Consider the following 20,082-nt stretch of genomic DNA (forward strand, 5'->3'; position numbering starts at 1 on the left):
TTTTCCAGGCAAGAGTACTGGAGTGGGGTGCTAAATATCTAACCATTGTGAAAAGACTGTTCCAGGGACCCTGAACTCAGAGTTAGTCAGCTGGCAAACTAATGAAAAAAGATTGGAACTGGGAAAAGCCAGTTCCCCAAGATAACTGCTGTTTCACTGGCTCCTTGTCCAAGCCAAGTATAATTTCCTTCCTTGTATGTAGTTCATCCAGTAAAATTCTTGAGTCTTTAATAAAAGACTCTCTTAGGTTATATTATACTATTAATAGATAATGAGTTTTTAAGGGTAGGGACTATGTTTTAATCATCTCTCTTTCTAATACTGATCTGCTTCACAGATTCATAAAATCTGTCTAGCATTTTTATTAACACTGAATTAAAGAACTGTTAAATAAGTGTGACTGTGGAGTGCTGTAGGCGCAGTATGGAGAACTCAAGGTTTAATATGGAAATGTAAAGTAGCTTAATACAGAAGAGAGCAGCAGAAGTGACTCAGCAATGAATGTAAAGGGCCTGTTTTTTGGGGGGGATTTTTTTTTTTTTTTTTGGAACAGTGCCTCTGTTAATTTCACTAGTGTTGACTTAATAAAAGTATCTGCTGTTTTAGTAGGAGATACATTATCTTAAGGAAAATTCCTGAGTGTAGATGAGTTGTGTTACTATGAATCCTTGATTTTCTCCATAGGTATACATTTTTTAAAACTGATGCTCTCATGGATTCTTTACCATCTGCTCCACCAGGAAAGCCCAATAATTACCAGCACTAGCTCAAATCATGTCATTTTGACTTGTCTCCTCTCAAAGAAGATAACATAAATTGAGTAAACCATTGTTTTAGAAATTGAAGTCGGTGGAAATTTAACATTCTAATTTATTGACAAAATGCAGTGTCCACTGCTATGTATCTTGTCAGACTATGAAGTAAACCCCATTATTAGCTATATAGCTTTTTTTAGTTTTGGCAAATGAAATTAATGATACAGCATTACATGTTTTAACATGTTTTAGCCTTGTTTATAACAGATCTTGCAGTCCTCTTAAAACTGATTTAATGGGGAAGAATGACTGCATGTATATGTATGGCTGAGTCCCTTCATGGTTCACCTGAAACTATCACATAGATAGATCTAATGTCTACATAGATAGATAAATGCCAGCTGTAGAACCTTCATTTTTGTCTCAGGGTTTAGAAGCAAAACACAAAAATTGTTAAACTAGGCCACTTAAATTTTATACATTAAATGTAAGAACTCCAAAAATCAGGTCATGAATATATAATCATAAGATTCTATTTCAGTTCACATTTTAAGACATTTGGTCCCAAAAGGAAACATGGTATTTGCTTGATAATTCATTTGTCTACAAATCATCCTTTTTCTTACCTAATTTAAAGTAAATTAATATGTATTACTTAATAAATGAGGGAAAATGGAAAAATTGTAATAGCTAATAATCATGACATAAAGTAAGATATTTTTATTTTTCTTATTTCTCACACACCATGCAGAAATGGTAAGTCTTTACCAATATTGTTAAAAGGGGAGTAGGAAGAATTATTAACAACTGCGCACAATTAGTGAATCAAAAAAAATGTGGAATGTAGGGACTCCCTGGCGGTCCAGTGATGAGGACTCTGCACTTTCACTGCAGGGGGCTGAGTTCACCTCTGTCCAGGAACTAAGATCCCTGTAGCGGCCAAAAAAAAAAAAAAGTAGGACACCTTTGCTTAAGACTGCAAGGTCCCAGTTCCTTATCACAGTGTGCAAGACATTTTAGAGTCTCTCTCTCTCTGCCACACACGCACATCCCCCTCCAGTCTCATCCCACGCCCCGCCCCACCCCCAGGCATTGTGTGATCTGGTTCATCTCACAGTTCCCTGTGGGCTAGCCCGGTGGGCATGCCCTTCCCTCTCACTAATCTGCCTGGGAAAACCTGATCCATCTCTCAGGTTCCAGGTCATTTACACCTGCTCTGTAGAACCTTCCAGGCAGAAGTAATTCATTCTTGCTTTGTCCTCATAGAAGCTCATATATTCTCTTCCAGTTGCTTATCTCTCTCCTCCTTGCTAGATGTGTCTTCCTTATACTGTTAGGCCTTCAGGATAAATATTTGACTGGTTCTGGGAGTTTCAACTTGACTTTCTTTTTTTGGCCACACCACATGTCTTTCAGGATCTTAGCTCCCCAACTAGGGATCGAACCCGTACCCTGTGTGGGGTCCTAACCACTGGACCACCAGGGAATTCCCTCAACTTGATTAGTTTTTAAATATTGTAGATCACAACATCTACAACCTTTAAAGTGACTATTAAAAAGAACCCTAAAAAGGTTTACTTGGCAGGCATTTTTGAGATGGACAAATGAGCCTTTCTGCACCATTATCATAACACCTGACTGTCACTGACAGGTGTCCAATGGGGTGTCAGATGTCCTGAGGGTGGGGCACTTTAGACCATCTTCCCCCAGCCTCCCTGGAACTTTCTCTTTCTCAGCTGTACCCAAGGCCCACTCCACCTCCACCCAAAATGTTCCTCTGGTCCTGGAGTCTGCTTGCTATTCTACCACGGCCACTCCTGCACTCCCAGGCACGACCAAGGCCTTGTTTGTGCAGACTTCCCTCGGGAAAGAGAGACCCTGCGCCAGAGCCAACATGCCTGTGCTGTGGCCATTGTAACACTAAGGGAGAGACAGCCTGAGAGCGGGGAGTGGGTGGAGCGTGCTATTCTGTACAAGGCCACCTCAGCTGCCTTCAGCTCTGTTCTGAAAGCTGTCCCCCTCTAATCCCTAGGCAGACTTTAAGACTTCACTGAGAAATGCAGATTTAAGAGAACATCTTTCTGCTGAGCCCATGATGTAGTTATAGGAGAAAGATCAAGGAGGGGAGATGTGAGAGTAGAGCCGGCCACTTAGTTGGGTGGAAAGAAACTAAGGGGCCAGCAGACCCACTTGGGAGGAGGAGGTGGGCACTGACTAGTAAGGTCTGAGCAGTGGGAGCCTTTGGACAGAAAGGTGGGTGGGGCGGGGGAGGGGCAGGGTTTGCAGTGAGCAGAGAGAACTCAGGGTGCTAATAGACAAGATGAAGACCAAGGAAGAAGCTGGATCTACCCAGTTAGAATCCATAGAGTCACCTTCGCAAGTTCCTTCATCAGGAAATAGTGCCTTTTAAATGACACCAGTACCATTCGGTACGTCTTCTGAGTTGACTTTTTCACCGTCTGGCTGCACGACCACATCATTTGCTCTAGTTGGAGAAGGGGTAGCCCTGCCCTCACATGGAGATGACTGATATAAGTGAAGGCCTCGTAGAGCCTTCTGAAAAGTGCAATAAACATAATGGAGGTTTAATTTTTTTAACTTATTTATTTTTAATGCTTTTTAAAATTATTATTATTCTTTATTTTTTGGCCACACTGCAGGGCATGCAGTATCTTAATCCTTAAACCCAGGATCAAACCCATGCCCCCTGCAGCAGAAGCACAGAGTCCTAACCACTGGATCACCAGGGAATTCTTAAATATTCAGCCTTTTGGGGGCAAGGGGGCTGGGACATGCAGGATCTTGGTTCCCCATCAAGGGATCAAACCTGCACCCCCTGCTTTGGAAGCATAGAGTCTTAACCCCTGGACCACCAGAGAAGTCCTTGAAGCATCTTAGATTTTTAAAAAATAATCCCATCTCTGGAAATCTAGTAACAAGCTTTGGTGTAATGAAAGTTTAATTTTTTTGTTAGGCTAAGGAAGTTGTCATAACTAAAACAAGATTAACAGGTGCTGGCGGTTCTCCAAGAAGCCTGTTTTAGAAGTAGGAGTTTACTCTAAAAGTAGGCTTGGCAGGAGTGCTTATAACTTGGTAAAGGTTTGATGGGAAACTCGCTTTAACATTAGGGCTGCTTTAAGGTAATGAACACATCTTTCAATAGTAGAAATGTCTGCATTAGAGTTAGTATTGCAAAGTGTACATCTCTTTTTTTTTTTTTTCTTTCTAGATCCTGGTTAGATAACAATGGGAAAAGTGCTGTTAAAAAGCTGAAAAATAGTTTGCCACTTAGAAAAGAACTCGATCGTTTAAAAGATGAACTGTCTCATCAGTTGCAGCTGTCAGATATCAGGTAATGAAGAAGAGAAAACCTGATTTATAGATTAAAATAAACATGTGTTACCTATTGGTAAAGGTTTCTAATAGTTAAATAAATATTTGCATCTTTAATTATTCCATTCACTAAATTTTCAATTATCTTTTTATGAAACTAATCAAATGTTTATCTAAGAAAACCATTATGAATTTCTTATTTAAAAAGGTGAAGTAAGGTTTAGATACTGATATTTTTAGCATAATAATTTTTTTAGCATAATAACATTATGGGCTTATAAGAAAAATATACTTTTCCATATGCATATATGCATATAATGTATTAAAAAAATCAGTATTTCTCCATCATATAAGTTTGGTATTTGAGTTTAAAAAGAAAAAAGGAGGGCTTCCCTGATGGCTCAGCACGTAAGGAATCCACCTGCAATGTAGGAGGTGCAGGAAGTGCAGGTTCAGTCCCTGGGGAGGGCACATCCCCTGGAGAAGGACATGGCAACCCACTTCAGTATTTTTGCCTGGAGAATTCCATGGACAGAGGGGCCTGGCGGGCTACAGTCTATAGGGTCACAAAGAGTTGGACACATCTGACTGAACAACTGAAAAAAAAAGAGAAAGGGAAAGAAAAAAAAATGTTGTATTCTTTGCTTCTGTGTTATATAGCATGACTTTTTAAAATTTTTTTAATTGAGATATAGTTGATATATAGCATTATACTAGTTCCAAGTGTTTTATATAATAATTCATTATTCATATTCATTATAAAATGATCACAATAATTCTAGTTGACAGCTGTCGTCATACATAGCTAGGAAAATTTTTTTCTTGTGATGAGAACTTTTAAGATCTACTCGTTAAGCAATTTTCAAAATGCATTACAGTATTATTATTAACTATAATCACCATATGACTTTTTAAGAAGTTTTCATAAACTTAGAAATCATTTGCTGAAGTTTATTATAAAATAGGTTTAACAGCTGCAGCCCTAAGGAGTGGGTGGTGTGATTCATCCATGGAACTCCCTGAGGTATTGTCATCTGGCCTGGTGCTTAAACTTCTATGACCGTTTTGCTGCAGCCTGTTTTGCTTTCAACCTTCATTATGAGGACTGTTTTCTTATATTGAACCAAATGACTATTTGGATATAGTAACAGCACCTTTATCCTCTGCTTGCAGAATCACACAGTACTTAAATGTTCTTCTTTATTTAAATTATAATTGTTGAAGATAACTCAGATTTATAAGGAAAGTGTTTACACTTGGAGCTTTCACAGAAGTCAGGCAGGTGGGGGTGAGTATGCGCCTCCCTCTGGGGGGACACGGGTGATAACGGGCCTGTGTGCTCTGTTGGACCAGGTGGCAGAGGAGCTGGGGCATCGCCCACCGCTGCAGCCAGCTACACAGTTTAGGCCGCTTAGCCCAGCAGAACTTGGAAACCCTTAAAAATGCAAAAGGTAAACAATTTCCATTCGCTTTCGAAATCCATATCCCTTGACAGCTATACAAATCTGTAAATTCTAGAGGAAAACTGTTGAAAGTCTGTGTAGATGTGGCTTGATCTCAGCTGAATTGTTAAGTCTGTTCCTTTGAATGAAACAGTAACTTCTACCAAGTTTACTGCTGAATTGATACATGAAATGTAAGTAATTATTTGCACAGTGCTAAAAAATTAAAGCCTCTCTGGACAGTGACCAAAGGGTTTGTGTTTTATCATCAGGATGTACAATAATATTTACAGACCGGTCCGGGATGAGTGCAGTGGGCCATGTGATGCTAGGAACAATGGATGTCCATCACCACTGGACAAAAGTAAGAAAAAGCTTAAGAGCAAAACAAACAAAAAAAGAGATTTGTCTTCAACATACTTTTGTTTCAGAAAACTGCTAATATGTCAGCAAACTAAAAAAAAACTTTGAATCATAGTTTCAGCTGTGTGTAGAGCAGGTGCTTTATAATCAGTAGTTTAAATTCTTAGATAACTGATTTTTAAGTCCATTTTTATTTGGAAAATTTTACAGTCTTTTCTAAAGCACAGCCTAAAGGCCTGCATTCTGTTGGGTTTTTGGTTTTCTTTTCAACAGATTTGCTGTGGATAATTTACACAATAGACTGTGCATGTTTGGTGGGTATGACCTGCTGAGATATGACGTATGTAAGAACCTGTGAAACCGTCCCCATAATCAGGAGAGTGAGCACGTCCACCACCCACCAAATCATGGGCATGTCCCTGTGTGAACCCTCTCCTCCATCCCACCTTGCCCTCCCAAAGCAGCCGCTGCTCTGCTCTCTGTCACTATAGATTAGTTCATATTCTAGACTTGTATCTGAGTAGAATCACAGCGTATGTTGGGGAGGATCTGATTTCTTTCAGTCGGCATAATTATTTTGAGATTCATTCATGCTATTGCATGTATCAAGAATTAATTTTTTTTATTTCCCCAAAGTATTCTGTCCTGTGGATGTATATCAGTTTGTTTTTCCATTCACTTATTGATGGCTACTGGGTTATGTCAGCTTTTGGCTACTTAAAAATAAAGCTGCTATAAACATTTATCTACAGAGTTTAAATGAACATATATTTCCTTTTCTATTGGGTAAATACCTAAAAGTGGAATGGCCACATGTGTTAGGGTATTTTAACTTTTCAAGAAACTGCCAATACTTCCTTTGGTGATCTTTTAATTAATTTATTTATTTATTTTAATCTCACTGCATGGCACATAGGATCTTAGTTCTCTGACCAGGGATCGAACCCACACCCCCTACATTAGAAGCATGGAGTCCCAGTCCCTGGACCACCGGGGAAGTCCCTACAATAGCAGCATGGAGTCCCAGGCCCTAGACCACCAGGGAAGTCCCTACTATGGTCATCTTTTTATTTTTAGCCATTCTAAGAGGTGTGTGGTCTTATTTCATTGTGGGTTTTTACATTTCTCTAATGATGGATGGCAGTGAGCATCTTTTCATGTACATCTGCCATCCATATGTCTTCTGTGAAATATCTATTCATATCAAATATCTGACAGAAGATATTTGCAAACCACCTATCTGACAAAGTCTAATCCTAACCCTAACCCTTTGTATCTAAATATATAAACAACTCTCAAAACTCAATAGATTAAAATAAATAAATAAAAAATAATTCAGTTAGAAAATGGGCCGAAGATATGAACGCACACGTCACAGAAGAGGACATACAGATGACAAATAAGCTCATAAAACACCATGTAGAAATGCAAATTAAAACTACAGTGAGATACCACTGTACACCTGTCAGAATGGCCAAAGTGAAAAACAGTGACCACCACATGCTGGCAAGGATACAGAGAAACAGGATCCCTCATCCATTCCTGTTGAGAATGTGAAATGGCCCGGGCACTCTGGAAACAAGTCTGGCAGTTTCTTACAGTACTAATAAACACATGCTTACCATGTGGTTTGGCAGCTGCCCTCTTCCTCTTAGGCATTTATACTAGAGAAATGAAAAAGTATGCTCACACAAAAACTGTACATAAATGTTTATGATAGCAAACACAAACTGCAGTGCGTCCATGCAGCAGACTGTCATTCAGCAATAAGGAATGAACTGCTGATACAGTCAAGATCTTGGGTGGATCTCAGGGCCATTGTGCGATATGAAAAAAGTCAATCTCGCAAGATTACATGCTGTATGATTCCATTTATATAACATTCTTCAAACAATAAAATTAAAGAACAGATCAGTGGTTGCCAGGGGTCAGGAGTGGGGGGAGCAGAGGTGTTGGCAGCTATGGAAGTGCAGCCGAGGGGATCCTCGTGATGCTTCCGAGTTGGCGCATGCTTTTTTCTTCTCCTGAAACTTTCCCACATGCGACTGACCTCTGCTCTTTTTTTTTTTAATTGAAGTACAGTTGATTTACAACATTGTGTTCATTTCTGGCATACAGGAAAGTGATCCAGTCATATATACATATATGTATCCTTTTTCCTATTCTTTCTCATTATGGCTTATTACAGGATACTGAATTTAGTTCCCTGTGCTGAACAGTAGGACCTTGTTGATATTTTATATAGCAGTTTATCATACTAACCCCAAACTGCTGATTTATCTTCCCCCACCTCCTTTTCCATAGACAGACTCTTAAGTTTGTCTTCTATGTCTGAGGGTCTGTTTCTGCTTCATAAATAAGTTTATTTCCATCATATTATTGATCCCATATATAAGTGATACCATATGGTATTTGTGGTATTTGTCTTTGTCTTACTTCGCTTAGTATAATCATCTCTAGCTCCATCCTTGTTGCTGCAAATGGCGTTATTTCATTCTTGACTGTGGCCAAGTAATATCCCATTGTGTGTATGTATACACCACATCTTCTTTATCCATTCACCTGTCAGGAGACATTTAGGTTGTTTCTGTATCTTGGCTGTCGTAAATAGTGCTGCTGTGAACATTGGGGTACATGTATCTTTTTTATAGTTTTTAAAGGAATTTCCATGATGTTTTCCATAGCGGCTGCACCAATTTACATTCCCACCAACAGTGTAGGAGGGTTCCCTTTTCTGCACACCCTCTCCAGCACTTGTTATTTGTAGACTTTCTGGTGGTGGCCATCTGACCGGTGTAAGGTGATACCTCATTGTAATAGTTAAGATTTGCATTTCTCCAGTAATTAGCAATGCATCCGACCTTCTCTAAATCCTCTTTATCTTTTATTGGTCACATCAGATGTCTTAGGAACCTTTGCTGGACTCTCCAGTCCCTTCACCCTGATGAGGCATTTGTTACGCTGAATTCTGATTCCTGTTTTGTTTCCCTGCACCCTGACCATGAGCCCCTGACAAACAGGGGCACAAACTCTTAATCTCTACGCTCCAAGGGCCCATTTTAGTGCTCTGATTCACTTACAGATGCTTCATAAGTGAATTTAGTTAAACTAAAATTCTGAAGAAATAGACTTGGAGTTGAAATACATAGACTTTATTTCATTATACCTTCATTATACCATTTAATTTGTGTAAACTAAGATTTCTACCTGAATAGTTACATATTAGTACTTAGGACTTACTTTTATTTGGAACGTATTTCTTTTCTTTTGCAATCCCTTCAGTTCCTATCTAAAAGTCCCTAAGATTTACAGTGGTTTGTTTTGAATATTAATATTTACAGCATTCCATAGTCTTTTTCTTATCACTTACTTGAACTTTCCCTATAGGAAAAAAATTTTCTTGTTAGAATTTCTCATACCATTGATTGGAGTCCTAAATTTGGACTCTTAAAGTAACAAAACTAAATATTCCTTCCTTTTCCTTTTTTAAATACTGTAGCTTTTTGAAAGATTACCGAGTTATTTTGACCTGCAGAGGAGGCTGACATATTTGGAGGACCAAATAAGCTATCTTCTCGGTGGCATCCAAGTTGTTTATATTGAAGAATTACAGCCAGTGTTGACACTTGAAGAATATTACTCTCTTCTTGACGTGTTCTATAATAGACTCTTGAAAAGTCGAATACCTTTTCACCCTCGAAGTCTGCGTGGTTTACAAATGATCCTTAACAGGTTAGTATCTGAAACTGTTACTTTCATTCATTCACTCACACCAGTTGTATATGTATTGCATGAAATTGTTTTGTATTTCCGTATGTGATTCTTAGCAGTTAAAGAAAGGAAAAGGAATGTTACTACCTCCATTGGCAACACTTTTTACACATGAGAAAAGTCAACGTGAGAGGATTAGAAAGACTGAGTTTCTTGAACATTCTGTAAATAACATTGCCACTTACAGGGCAAGTCAGTCCTGTGGAAAACTATAGGATTAAACTAATGTGAAATCAGCAGTGTGCATTTCCGGCACTGTGCTTGGAACTTAAATGCATTATCTCTCTTTAGCTCTCAGAACCTCACCATGGAGTGGGTTTCTGCCCCCATGTTACAGACGAGGAAGGCCACAGGAAGGATATGGTCATCCTGATAAAATGTTTCTCTTTGGGGACAGCAAAACTTCATGGCAGTTTTGCTCTACCTTTAAGGTAGATTTTCCTAATGAATTCCTTTTCCATTAATCAGACTAATAAAACCATTCCTTCAGGGGTGGAACTTAGGGGATGGAGAGATGGCTGATTTTTCCTTTTATGTATGCTTTATTACAGTGACAGATATGCCCCAAGCTTGCATGAACTCGGGCATTTTAACATCCCAGTCCTTTGTGATCCAGCAAACCTCCAGTGGTTTATTCTCACCAAAGCCCAACAGGCAAGAGAGAACATGAAGAGGAAAGAAGAGTGAGTACTCTTAGCCCTCTTCCTGTCTTACCATTCTAATCTAGTCTAATATTTAAAAATATTTAGGTATTCAGAAAGGTAGGGTGGAGGGATAAATTAGGGGGCTGGAGTTAACGTATACATTAGTATACATATAAAATAGATCATTAACACACACCTTCTGTTCAGCATTGGGAAGTCTACTCAACACTCAGTAATAACGTATATGGGAAAAGAACCCAAAAAAGAATAAGGTGTATGTGTATGTAAAACTGAGTCAACTGGTGTGACATAAAAGAAACACATTGTAAATAAACTGTGCTCCAGTAGAAAATACGAATTCCATGATAAGAAAAAATACAACTGCCTATCCTCGACCCCTCTATCCTAACGGGCTACGCTGGCGTCACGTCCGATGGGCCTGAGCAGGCGTGGGTCCCAAGGGTGGACTGTTCCTGGCTGAGGGAGGTGAGAGGATGGGAATGCAAATGAGCCTTTCCCTGGATCCACAGGGCCTCGTCCTTAGTGCATGAAACCTCACTCTTCAGATCCAGGCTGGCCCTCCTCCACCCACACCAAGCCTACTGTTGCCCACAAATGCTGGACAGCTCTGTGCTGGAAGAGCTTTGGAAAGTCACCCTGTCTCCATGTTGCCTGGTGGTAGGGTTTCCACTTCCAAGCTCCTTCTTAGAGTCGCTCCACCTACACACAACAGCAACCTCAGTCAGCATCAGCGATTTGCTGGGGTTAAGATTTGTTCAGAGAGTGATAGGTAAGGGAAAAAAAGTAATGGGACACAAGCCCTTCCGTGTTGGTTCAGGCACTTTCCACTCCAATTTAGAACCTAGAAACACAACTTCTAGGGCTCTGGTTGCCCGAGGAAGCAGAATTGGGCATGAAAAAATGCTGCTGCCTGTGTGGCCACTTCTCATAACAACAGCTTCCAACCAGTGCTGATGGACACTTAATATTCACAAGGCCTGCAGGGCTGTAAATGACACCTGCCTTCAAGAAATGTCCTGCAGTAGGTAGTTGAAAGAGATGTCAAAACAGGGCAGACTTTCAAGAAGCCAATCTCAAAACTGTTTAAGAAAAAAGTACACGAAAAGATGCTGAACATCGCGAAATACTAGAGAAAAGCAAATCAAAACTACAGGGTATCTCCTTGCACCTGTCAGAATGGCCATCATCAAAAAAAGCTACAAACCATAAATGCTGGAGAGAATGTGGAGTAAAAGGAAACCTCCTCCACCCACCATTGGTGGGAATGGGAACTGGTAACAGCCGCTGTGGAGAACAGTATGGAGGTTCTTTAAAAAGTAAAGCTAGAGCTAGCGTATGATCCTCAGTGCCACTCCTGGAATCACCCAGAAGAAACCCGTGTATCCGGAGAAAATCATCCTTTGAAAAGGAATGAATGCACCCCAGCGTTCACTGCAGCACTCTTTACAATAGCCAAAACATGGAGGGCACCAAGATGTCCCATCGATAGGGGAATGGATAAAGATGTAGTACATGTAGCAATGGAATATTACTCAGGCGTAAAAGACGATGAAATAGTGCCATCTGCAGCAGCATGGATGACCTAGAGATGATCAGAGAAAGTGAAGTAAGTCAGAGACAAGGACAAGTATCAGGCTATCACTTACAGGTGGAATCTAAAAACTGATACAAATAAAGTAATTTACAAAACAGACTCATAGACCTAGAATATAAAGTTATGGCAAAAGGGGAAAGGAAAAGGAGTACATCAAGCCTGTATATTGTCACCTTGCTTATTTAACTTATGTGCAGAGTACATCATGAGAAACTCTGGGCTGGAAGAAGCACAAGCTGGAATCAAGATTGCTGGGAGAAATATCAATAACCTCAGATATGTAGATGACACCGCCCTTATGGCAGAAAGTGAAAAGGAACTAAAAAGCCTCTTGATGAAAGTGAAAGAGGGGAGTGAAAAAGTTGGCTTAAAGCTCAACATTCAGAAAACTAAGATCATGGCATCTGGCCCCATCACTTCATGGCAAATAGATGGGGAAACAGTGGAAACAGTGTCAGACTTTATTTTTGGGGGCTCCAAAATCACTGTAGATGGTGATTGCAGCCATGAAATTAAAAGACGCTTACTCCTTGGAAGGAAAGTTATGACCAACCTAGATAGCATATTCAAAAGCAGAGACATTACTTTGCCAACAAAGATCATCTAGTCACGGCTATGGTTTTTCCTGTGGTCATGTATGGATGTGAGAGTTGGACTGTGAAGAAAGCTGAGCGCTGAAGAATTGATGCTTTTGAGCTGTGGTGTTGGAGAAGACTCTTGAGAGTCCCTTGGACTGCAAGGAGATCCAACCAGTCCATCCTAAAAGAGATCAGTCCTGGGATTTCTTTGGAAGGAATGATGCTAAAGCTGAAACTCCAGTACTTTGGCCACCTCATGCAAAGAGTAGACTCATTGGAAAAGACCCTGATGCTGGGAGGGATTGGGGGCAGGAGGAGAAGGGGATGACAGAGGATGAGATGGCTGGATGGCATCACCAACTCGATGGATGTGAGTTTGAGTGAACTCCGGGAGTTGGTGATGGACAGGGAGGCCTGGCGTGCTGCGATTCATGGGGTCGTAAAGAGTCGGACACAACTGAGTGACTGAACTGAACTGAAGGGAGAGGGTAATTTAGGTGGTTAGGATTAAGATATATATTAAGATATATATAATTTATATAATCAACAAGGACCTAATGTAGAGCACAGTACTCGACACTCTTTGTCATAAGCTATATGGGGAAATAATCTAAAAAAGAGTAGATACAAGTGTATGTATAACTCAGTTTAGTTGCCCTATAGCTCCTGCAAACACAACGTTGTAAATCAAGTATACTCCAAAGATTTTTTTTAAGAAATGGGAATTCCCTGGTGGTCCACTGGCTGAGACTGTATGTCCTCAATGCAGGGGGCCCAGGTTCGATCCCTGGTTGGGGAACAGGATCCCACATGCCGCAGCTGAGACCCTGTGCAGTCAAATAAGTAAATGTTTAAAAAAAACAAAAATGGAAGAACCATTTTCAGTGTTGAGAGTAGAAACTAACAGCCCGATATACAAAAAATGGGTTCTTTTTATGTTCATTTTATGTTGTTTTATTTGGTTATAGCTTGTAGCAATCGTTATGTTTTGTTTTTGACATAACAGGTTGAAGGTCATTGAAGATGAATTGATGCAGGCTTCCACGAAGAAATTCTCTCTGGAAAAGTTTTACAAGGAGCCCAGCGTTTCTAGTATACAAATGGTGGATTGCTGTAAGAGACTTCTAGAACAATCGCTGCCTTACCTACAAGGGATGCACCTTTGTGTTTCACATTTCTACTCTGTCATGCAGGATGGAGACCTTTGTATTCCTTGGAATTGGAAGAATGGAGAAGCCATTAAATAACACAGAAATCTATATTATTTTTTAAAGAGATAAGAAACTTATTTAAAATCCACAACTTGATATAACAGTATTATTTACATGTTACAGGAACAGAGTTTCTAATTGCTGCTTTGGAAGTAGACTTTTTAAATTAATTTCTATTAGGAAACTTGTTTTTAAAAGGTTTTACCTGCCAATGGTTTCTTATTCCTCCCCAGATAGTGTTTATTGATTGGCAGAAAAGATGTTAGAAAGAACGTATTTGTAGTGGTATGAAAATGGAGGATTCTACCTCCATGAAAGATATATATATATATTCTTTTTTTATATATATGAGTGAACACTGGTAAGTATAAACAGGTCTCATTCAGTATACCTCTGAAGTCTTTGAACTCATTTCCACATGCAGCAATTCAACATGCAACTTCATGGTTATATCACATGGTATCAGTACACATACCTATACTTTGTAGCCAATTATGTGCCATCTTAAAACAGGTGACATGGATGGCACAAATTCATGAACCGAATTTTGCCTAAAGACAGAGTAGATGGGAAAAAGTCACTGAATGAACATACGATATTGACGTTATCATAAGCCATCTGCAACAGTTTGTTAAAGCACATCCAATGACAGGGGATTTAAAGTTTTCAATAGGTACATGTATGTATGACTGAGTCCCTTCTCTGTTCCTCTGAAACTATCACAACATTGTTAATCAGCTGTACCCCAATACAAAATAAAAAGTTTCTTAAAAATAAAGTTTTCCTACCCGTTAAGATACTGTAATTGTCAGCAGCCTATAACCAAGAGACAGTGAATTTTTTTTGAATCATTGAATAAGGTGATTGATTTGTTTTCATGGACAGACACTACCCAGAAAAATCCTTGTTTCTCAAAGAGTTCTACCAATTAGGGTCCAGTTTGAAATGATTCAGACCACTTAGGATCTGTCACCCCTCTCTACCCTGGTCTTCCAGTGATTGGAGCACAGATTGAAACGCCCGAGTCACCTCCTGTCCACAGTTGTGTGGACTTCGCTGAACCCATAACCCAGCCCCAAGCTCTGTAGACACAGGGCTCCTCTGCAGATATTTCCCTTAGGACAATATTTTCTTTTTACCAGATCCCAAACCTCTTCCGCTTATTTCTCAAAAGGACAAGGTGAATCCAGGTCTGTAACACCCATGTTTGAGGCTCTTACTGCTGCAGAAATAAAGGAAATTTTCCATAAAGTATTAGAAAGGCAGATGTTAGAATCAATTCTAGAAGCATGTTTTAAATTTATCTAAAATTGATTATTTGAACGGTTAAAGTACAAATGTGTGTTTGAATAAGTATTGATTTGTATTTAGTATAATTTGTGCATACCACCCCTTTTAACCTGTGCCTAACAACTGTACTTATTTTTTTTTTCTAATGTAAAAATGTTGCTGCCTATGAAAGTTTTCCAGAACCAAATAATGGGAGTGAAACATTCTTCAGAGGTTACACAGGAAGATTTACTGGAGGGACTTCAGTGGTGGAACAGTGGTTAGGACTCAGTGCTTTTACCACTGAGGGTACAGGTTTGATCCCTGGTTGGGGAGCTAAGATCTAACAAATTGCATGGCAAAAAAAAAAAAAAAAAATTGGAAAAATAAGTTTGGATTATGCCATTTCTAAGATCAACTAATACAGAATCCTCAGTAATATGTTTTGAATTGCACTTTGTCTCAGAACTGTTACATAATAAATAATACGTTAACCAGATCATCACTTTCTCATCATTCATTAATGGTTTACAACTATTTCAACATAAAGGAATTTACAAAAACATCATTGCCTGTTTATGCCTATTTGACTTCCTCTCCCAATCTAACAAAAAAGTTCTGGAAAAACTTTCTCTCCCACCACTGAAAGCTAGGACAGGATCAGACCCCTCTAACCTTGAATCCTCAGCTCTCCATAGGAACCTGAGCCCTGAGCTCATCCAGGGGTGCACCCTCTGCCCAGGCCGTCCCGTCAGGGAAGTGTTCATCCAGAGGCATGACTGTCCACAGGACAGGTCTCCCAAGGCCCCGCCTCCTTTCTCTCTAATGCTCCTCCTCCAGGCAGCCTCCCTGAGTCACGAGAGGGCTGTGGGCCTTGAGGGGTGGACAGTTGGGCAAGATGAGCAATGGCTGCCTCAGGAGCCAGCTCACCTTTGGAAACTGCTAACCCTTGGCCTCAGTCTCCCCATCTGTGAAAGGAGGCCCAGGGCACGTTCTTGGAGCTCCTCCTCACCCTGAGTGAGTCTGACCCTGGAAAAGAGCCCACCCTTGGATGGTCCTTGGCCACCAGGTGCCTCTTGCTCCTTATCAGTTGGAAGAGGAGGAGGAAGTGGAGCTGCCAGTGCCCAGAGCAGACCTGAGTTGACACCAGGGGACCCTCTTCCCTGCCTACATCCCAGCTACTGCAACCTGGTTCTACTGGTCACTCCAAACCCTGTCCTGTTACAGAGCACTTTAGGGACTTTTTTCTCTAAGCTGACATGTTTCATACAGGGAAACTGTAGGGTGAAGATTTGGCGCCAGGCCCTTCTGTCTGCAGCAGGCAGGGGACGTGGGATTAGAACCCAGGCACCCCAAGGGCTGAAGCGTCCACGCGGGCGGGAGCACCCCCAGCTCTGGGAGCGTCCACCCCCAGGTCAGCACCAGGCGTTGGCAGGACCCCTACACCTCCAGCAATGCGATGGTCCTATCAGGGTGGAGCGCCTTGGGGTCAGTCGTGTCAGTCCTGGCCACAGTGGTGCACACAGGTCAGCGGGGGGTCAGGGCTGACTTTACCCGGCTCTGGGTGACCATTGTGAGGACCAGGAGAGGTGGTGCCCCTCTGCTCCTCCTGAGTGACCTGGCAGTGGCCTTGGCCTTGCCCCTCAGTCCAGACTGCTCAGGCAGCCCCCTCTGTCCCTGCTGTAGCTGGGCCAGGCCGTGAACTGGGTCCCACCAGTGGCTACAAGTGTTCTGGAAGTAACATCTGTATACCTCTGCCCCAAAGTCCACCACAGCAGCTCATGCTGGGGAAACCGGCTCAGCACAGGGCGTGGCCACGCGGGAAGGAGCCATTGGATTTCACCCTCAGTCTTCAGGAGGTCAGTTCTTTCTGTCACCACCTCAGGCACTGGCCTAGACCAGGTGTCAGCAGGCATAAGGCAGGGTTTCCGGGTAAGCAGGACGAACAGCAGGAAGGCGTCAGAAGGTGTGACAGAGACACGACACCATCCATGTAGACAGCGGCCCTGGGAACTCACTTTATCTGCCCCTCCAAGAGCAAGTAGGATGGACGAAGGGGGAAGAAAGGACAGGACTTGCACCCCTAGGAGAAAGCTGTGGAAGAGGAAGGGTTCCCTCATTCTGGGAAGCCCTTCACTGGCAGGGAGATCAGTTGGGACTGCGAAGGAGTTTCAGAGGCTTAGAGGAGGGTAGAACAGCCAGCGTGTGGCAGGCAGAACAGAGAGAGCGATCAGCAGGCGGTCCTGGCCACCTCACTGCACTCCCCAACCCAAGTCAATCATCTACTGTTGCACATGGGGGCTGAGGTGCAGAAACTCCGGCTTCAGCAGACAGACTGGGGGAGAGGACTGGGGTTTGCTGCCTGCTGACACTAGAATGTGGTCTGGGCCACAGTTCGGGGTGCAGAGGACAGAGCCTGAGTCCGCCATAGAACCAACTCGTTAACACACGTGCAAAGAGAGGGGCGCGTCCCCACCATATCAGCCTCACGCTCCGTGTGCTCAGGGGACACAGCTCTGCTGCCAGTCACTCTGGGAGCACTCGAGCCAGCAGGCTGCCCACACAGGGAGGCGGGGCTGAAATCTGAGCCAGTTCCCAGGGGCTGTTTGCCTTTGTAGGCACAGTGGCTGTGGGACATCTGAGTGCATTCCTGGTGCTCCCAGACTGGGGCGGGTCCCACACCAGCAGCAGCGGGCTTTGCGGGCGCACACCCAGAGGCGAGCAGGGTCCGGGTTTATTCCGTAGCTCCCACAGCGGGTCCAGGTGTCTGACTCCAGCAGGTCCGGTGCCAGACTCAAACACAACTGCACCTGCAGTTTTGCAACCACAGTGCCTGAGAAACTCCTGGGCCAACTGTCAGTGCTCCCGTGAGTAAGAATGGGCGGTTCCACGAATGAGGCGGGCTGAGGGCAGTGCCAACAAGTGTACTTTGTGAGCGCGCACAACGGATGATGGCGACACTGTGGAGACACTTCCCAGGGGACACATCCTGCAGAGGAATATTCAGCAGCTCCTCTCTCAGCAGGCTCAGACGGTCAGTCTGCCTGCAGTGCAAGAGACCAGGGTTCAATCCCTGGGTCAGGAAGATAGATCCGTGGAGAAGGGAATGGCAACCCACTGCAGTATTCTTGCCTGGGAAATTCCATGGCCGGAGGAGCCTGGTGGGCTATAGTCCATGATGGGGTCGCAAAGAGTCAGACACGACTGAGCGACTGGCTCACTCACTCACTCCCAGCAGGAGCATTCCAGCCCCACCTCCCTCACAGCACAGCTTAGAACCAGACCTGGAGGCTTCTGTCCTAACAAGTAGGAAGCAGTTCCTGCCCCCGGACAGGGAAGTGACAACCACACAGCAAAAAGGAGGCCCCACTCCACATCCAGGGCAGGCTCCGGTCATTGTACCACCAACCACAACCACACCTCCTATCCGGGGGATGACGGCTAGCACGCACTGAGGAAAAACGCGACAGGCAGGCATACTGAAAACAGCGCTCACACCAAAAATAGTAGACTCACACAGGCTACGCGGGGATGGGCCCACATAAAAACAGCCCTTCAAGACCAGAGTAGGTAACTGTTATTTCTAAATTCACAGAGACAAGAAGTAAGGAAAAAGAAGAAACTAAAAACTAAACTGATTAAAAAGAACGAGAGAATCTCCCTGAAAGACCAAATGATGAAAGAGACCTCTCCGATCTCGGGAGGCCCGGAGATAAAAAAGGAGGTCATAAAAATACTGAAGGAATTAAGTCATCAGTAGAAATGCAGATCACTGTAACAAGGAAATAGAAACTAGACGCCCCTGCCTTCACAGCTCTGTGATCGTCACTCCACTCCAACTTGAAAACCACCCACAGAACTTTTTTTTTTTGGTCATGTTGCTGAATCTTAGTTCCCTGACCAGGGATCGAACCTGTACCCCCTGCTGTGGAAGTGTGGAGTCCTAACCACTGGGCCACCAGGGAACCACTCCACCCACAGATCTCTGTTTTTCCTCCCCCCATTTCATGCCCCCTAACGTACGTGTGTGCACATGTGCGCACACACACACTTAGCCTATGGTGCAGACCTTGCGTGAACTATGTGGTCTTGTTAACTGCAGGGCCCTTGCTTGAAGAGGTGCGGGGATAGTGGTTACACTCACTGCTGGCTAACTTTCCAGATTAGACACCCTATGGACAGTCAGACCAACCTGGACAAGAAACTTCTGCCAAGCTTTTGTCACATGAACACGGTCAGCAGAAGAGGCCCTGCCAGGTCATGAGGCAAAAGATCAAGCCATGCTATGCTCCAAGGGCTCTGGGCGGTTTGTCCACAGGATGAGTACTAGTCACTGTTCCCCTGGGGACTCTCCTGGTATAAACGGAGCCCTGGTCCCTGTCCCAGGCTGAGTTTGAACCTCTCTGGGCATCCCTGGGACACTTGCTGAGACTCTTGGGGGCTAGACAGAGTGAGGCTAAGGAGCTCCTGCAAAGTCAGGACTAGGGGCCTGGCCACAACAACTCTGCCTGAAAGGCCAGCACCCCTAACCATGACAACGAGGTCTTTGTCAAGGCCATCCATCAGGGATCCTGGAGAGTGTACACTGGTCATTCCCCACAACCCTGTGGAGCTCATGGCCCCTGCCCTCTGCCGTACTCGGCCATGCCCTTGGGACCAGCTGACCCCACCTGCGACCTGACCTCCAGGCCCTCTATGTCCTGGGGGCCTCACCCAGTCCTGGTTTCTGGGGACACAGTCACAGACTGTGCAGTTGAGCAGACCTGCAGACAGGCTGGCTCACTCCCACATCACGCAGGGAGGGAAACTGAGGGCAAGAGAGGTGGGGTCCTGGCAGTGTCAGAGGGTCATTGGCCAGAGGATGGAGGCTGGATCCCAGGCCTTTCTTCTCCAGCCCAGAGAACTGGGGTTTCCTGGGGTCCTCAGGCTGGGACAAGGTGTTTCAGAGCCTCCACTTAGCACCTCCTGCCCAGCATGATCACGTCAGTAGGCAGGAGTCACTTCACTCCTGCGAGGGCCCAGAGGCTGCCCACTTTCCCACCAGAGCATCGCTCAGCCCCTATTCTAACTGGGGAGGCTCTTTGCCCAAAGTATGCCTGGC

At 43.3% G+C, this 20,082-nt stretch overlaps 1 protein-coding gene across 2 annotated transcripts in view; it reads left to right on the forward strand.

Annotated features, from left to right (window-relative positions):
- TCAIM (T cell activation inhibitor, mitochondrial) overlaps positions 1-15,369 on the forward strand; it is a 37,217-nt gene extending 21,848 nt beyond the window's left edge. For both annotated transcript variants that reach the window (XM_068982347.1, XM_068982348.1), the window contains exons 6-11: positions 3,985-4,107; positions 5,442-5,539; positions 5,803-5,894; positions 9,393-9,625; positions 10,216-10,347; positions 13,508-15,369. In XM_068982347.1, the coding sequence (XP_068838448.1) occupies positions 3,985-4,107; positions 5,442-5,539; positions 5,803-5,894; positions 9,393-9,625; positions 10,216-10,347; positions 13,508-13,748 (919 nt within the window). In that variant the 3' untranslated portion in view covers positions 13,749-15,369. The remainder of the gene's footprint in view (positions 1-3,984; positions 4,108-5,441; positions 5,540-5,802; positions 5,895-9,392; positions 9,626-10,215; positions 10,348-13,507) is intronic.
- Positions 15,370-20,082: the final 4,713 nt, after the last annotated feature.

The sequence above is a fragment of the Capricornis sumatraensis genome, chromosome 10 (assembly GCF_032405125.1).
Source record: "Capricornis sumatraensis isolate serow.1 chromosome 10, serow.2, whole genome shotgun sequence".
Lineage (NCBI taxonomy): Eukaryota > Metazoa > Chordata > Mammalia > Artiodactyla > Bovidae > Capricornis > Capricornis sumatraensis.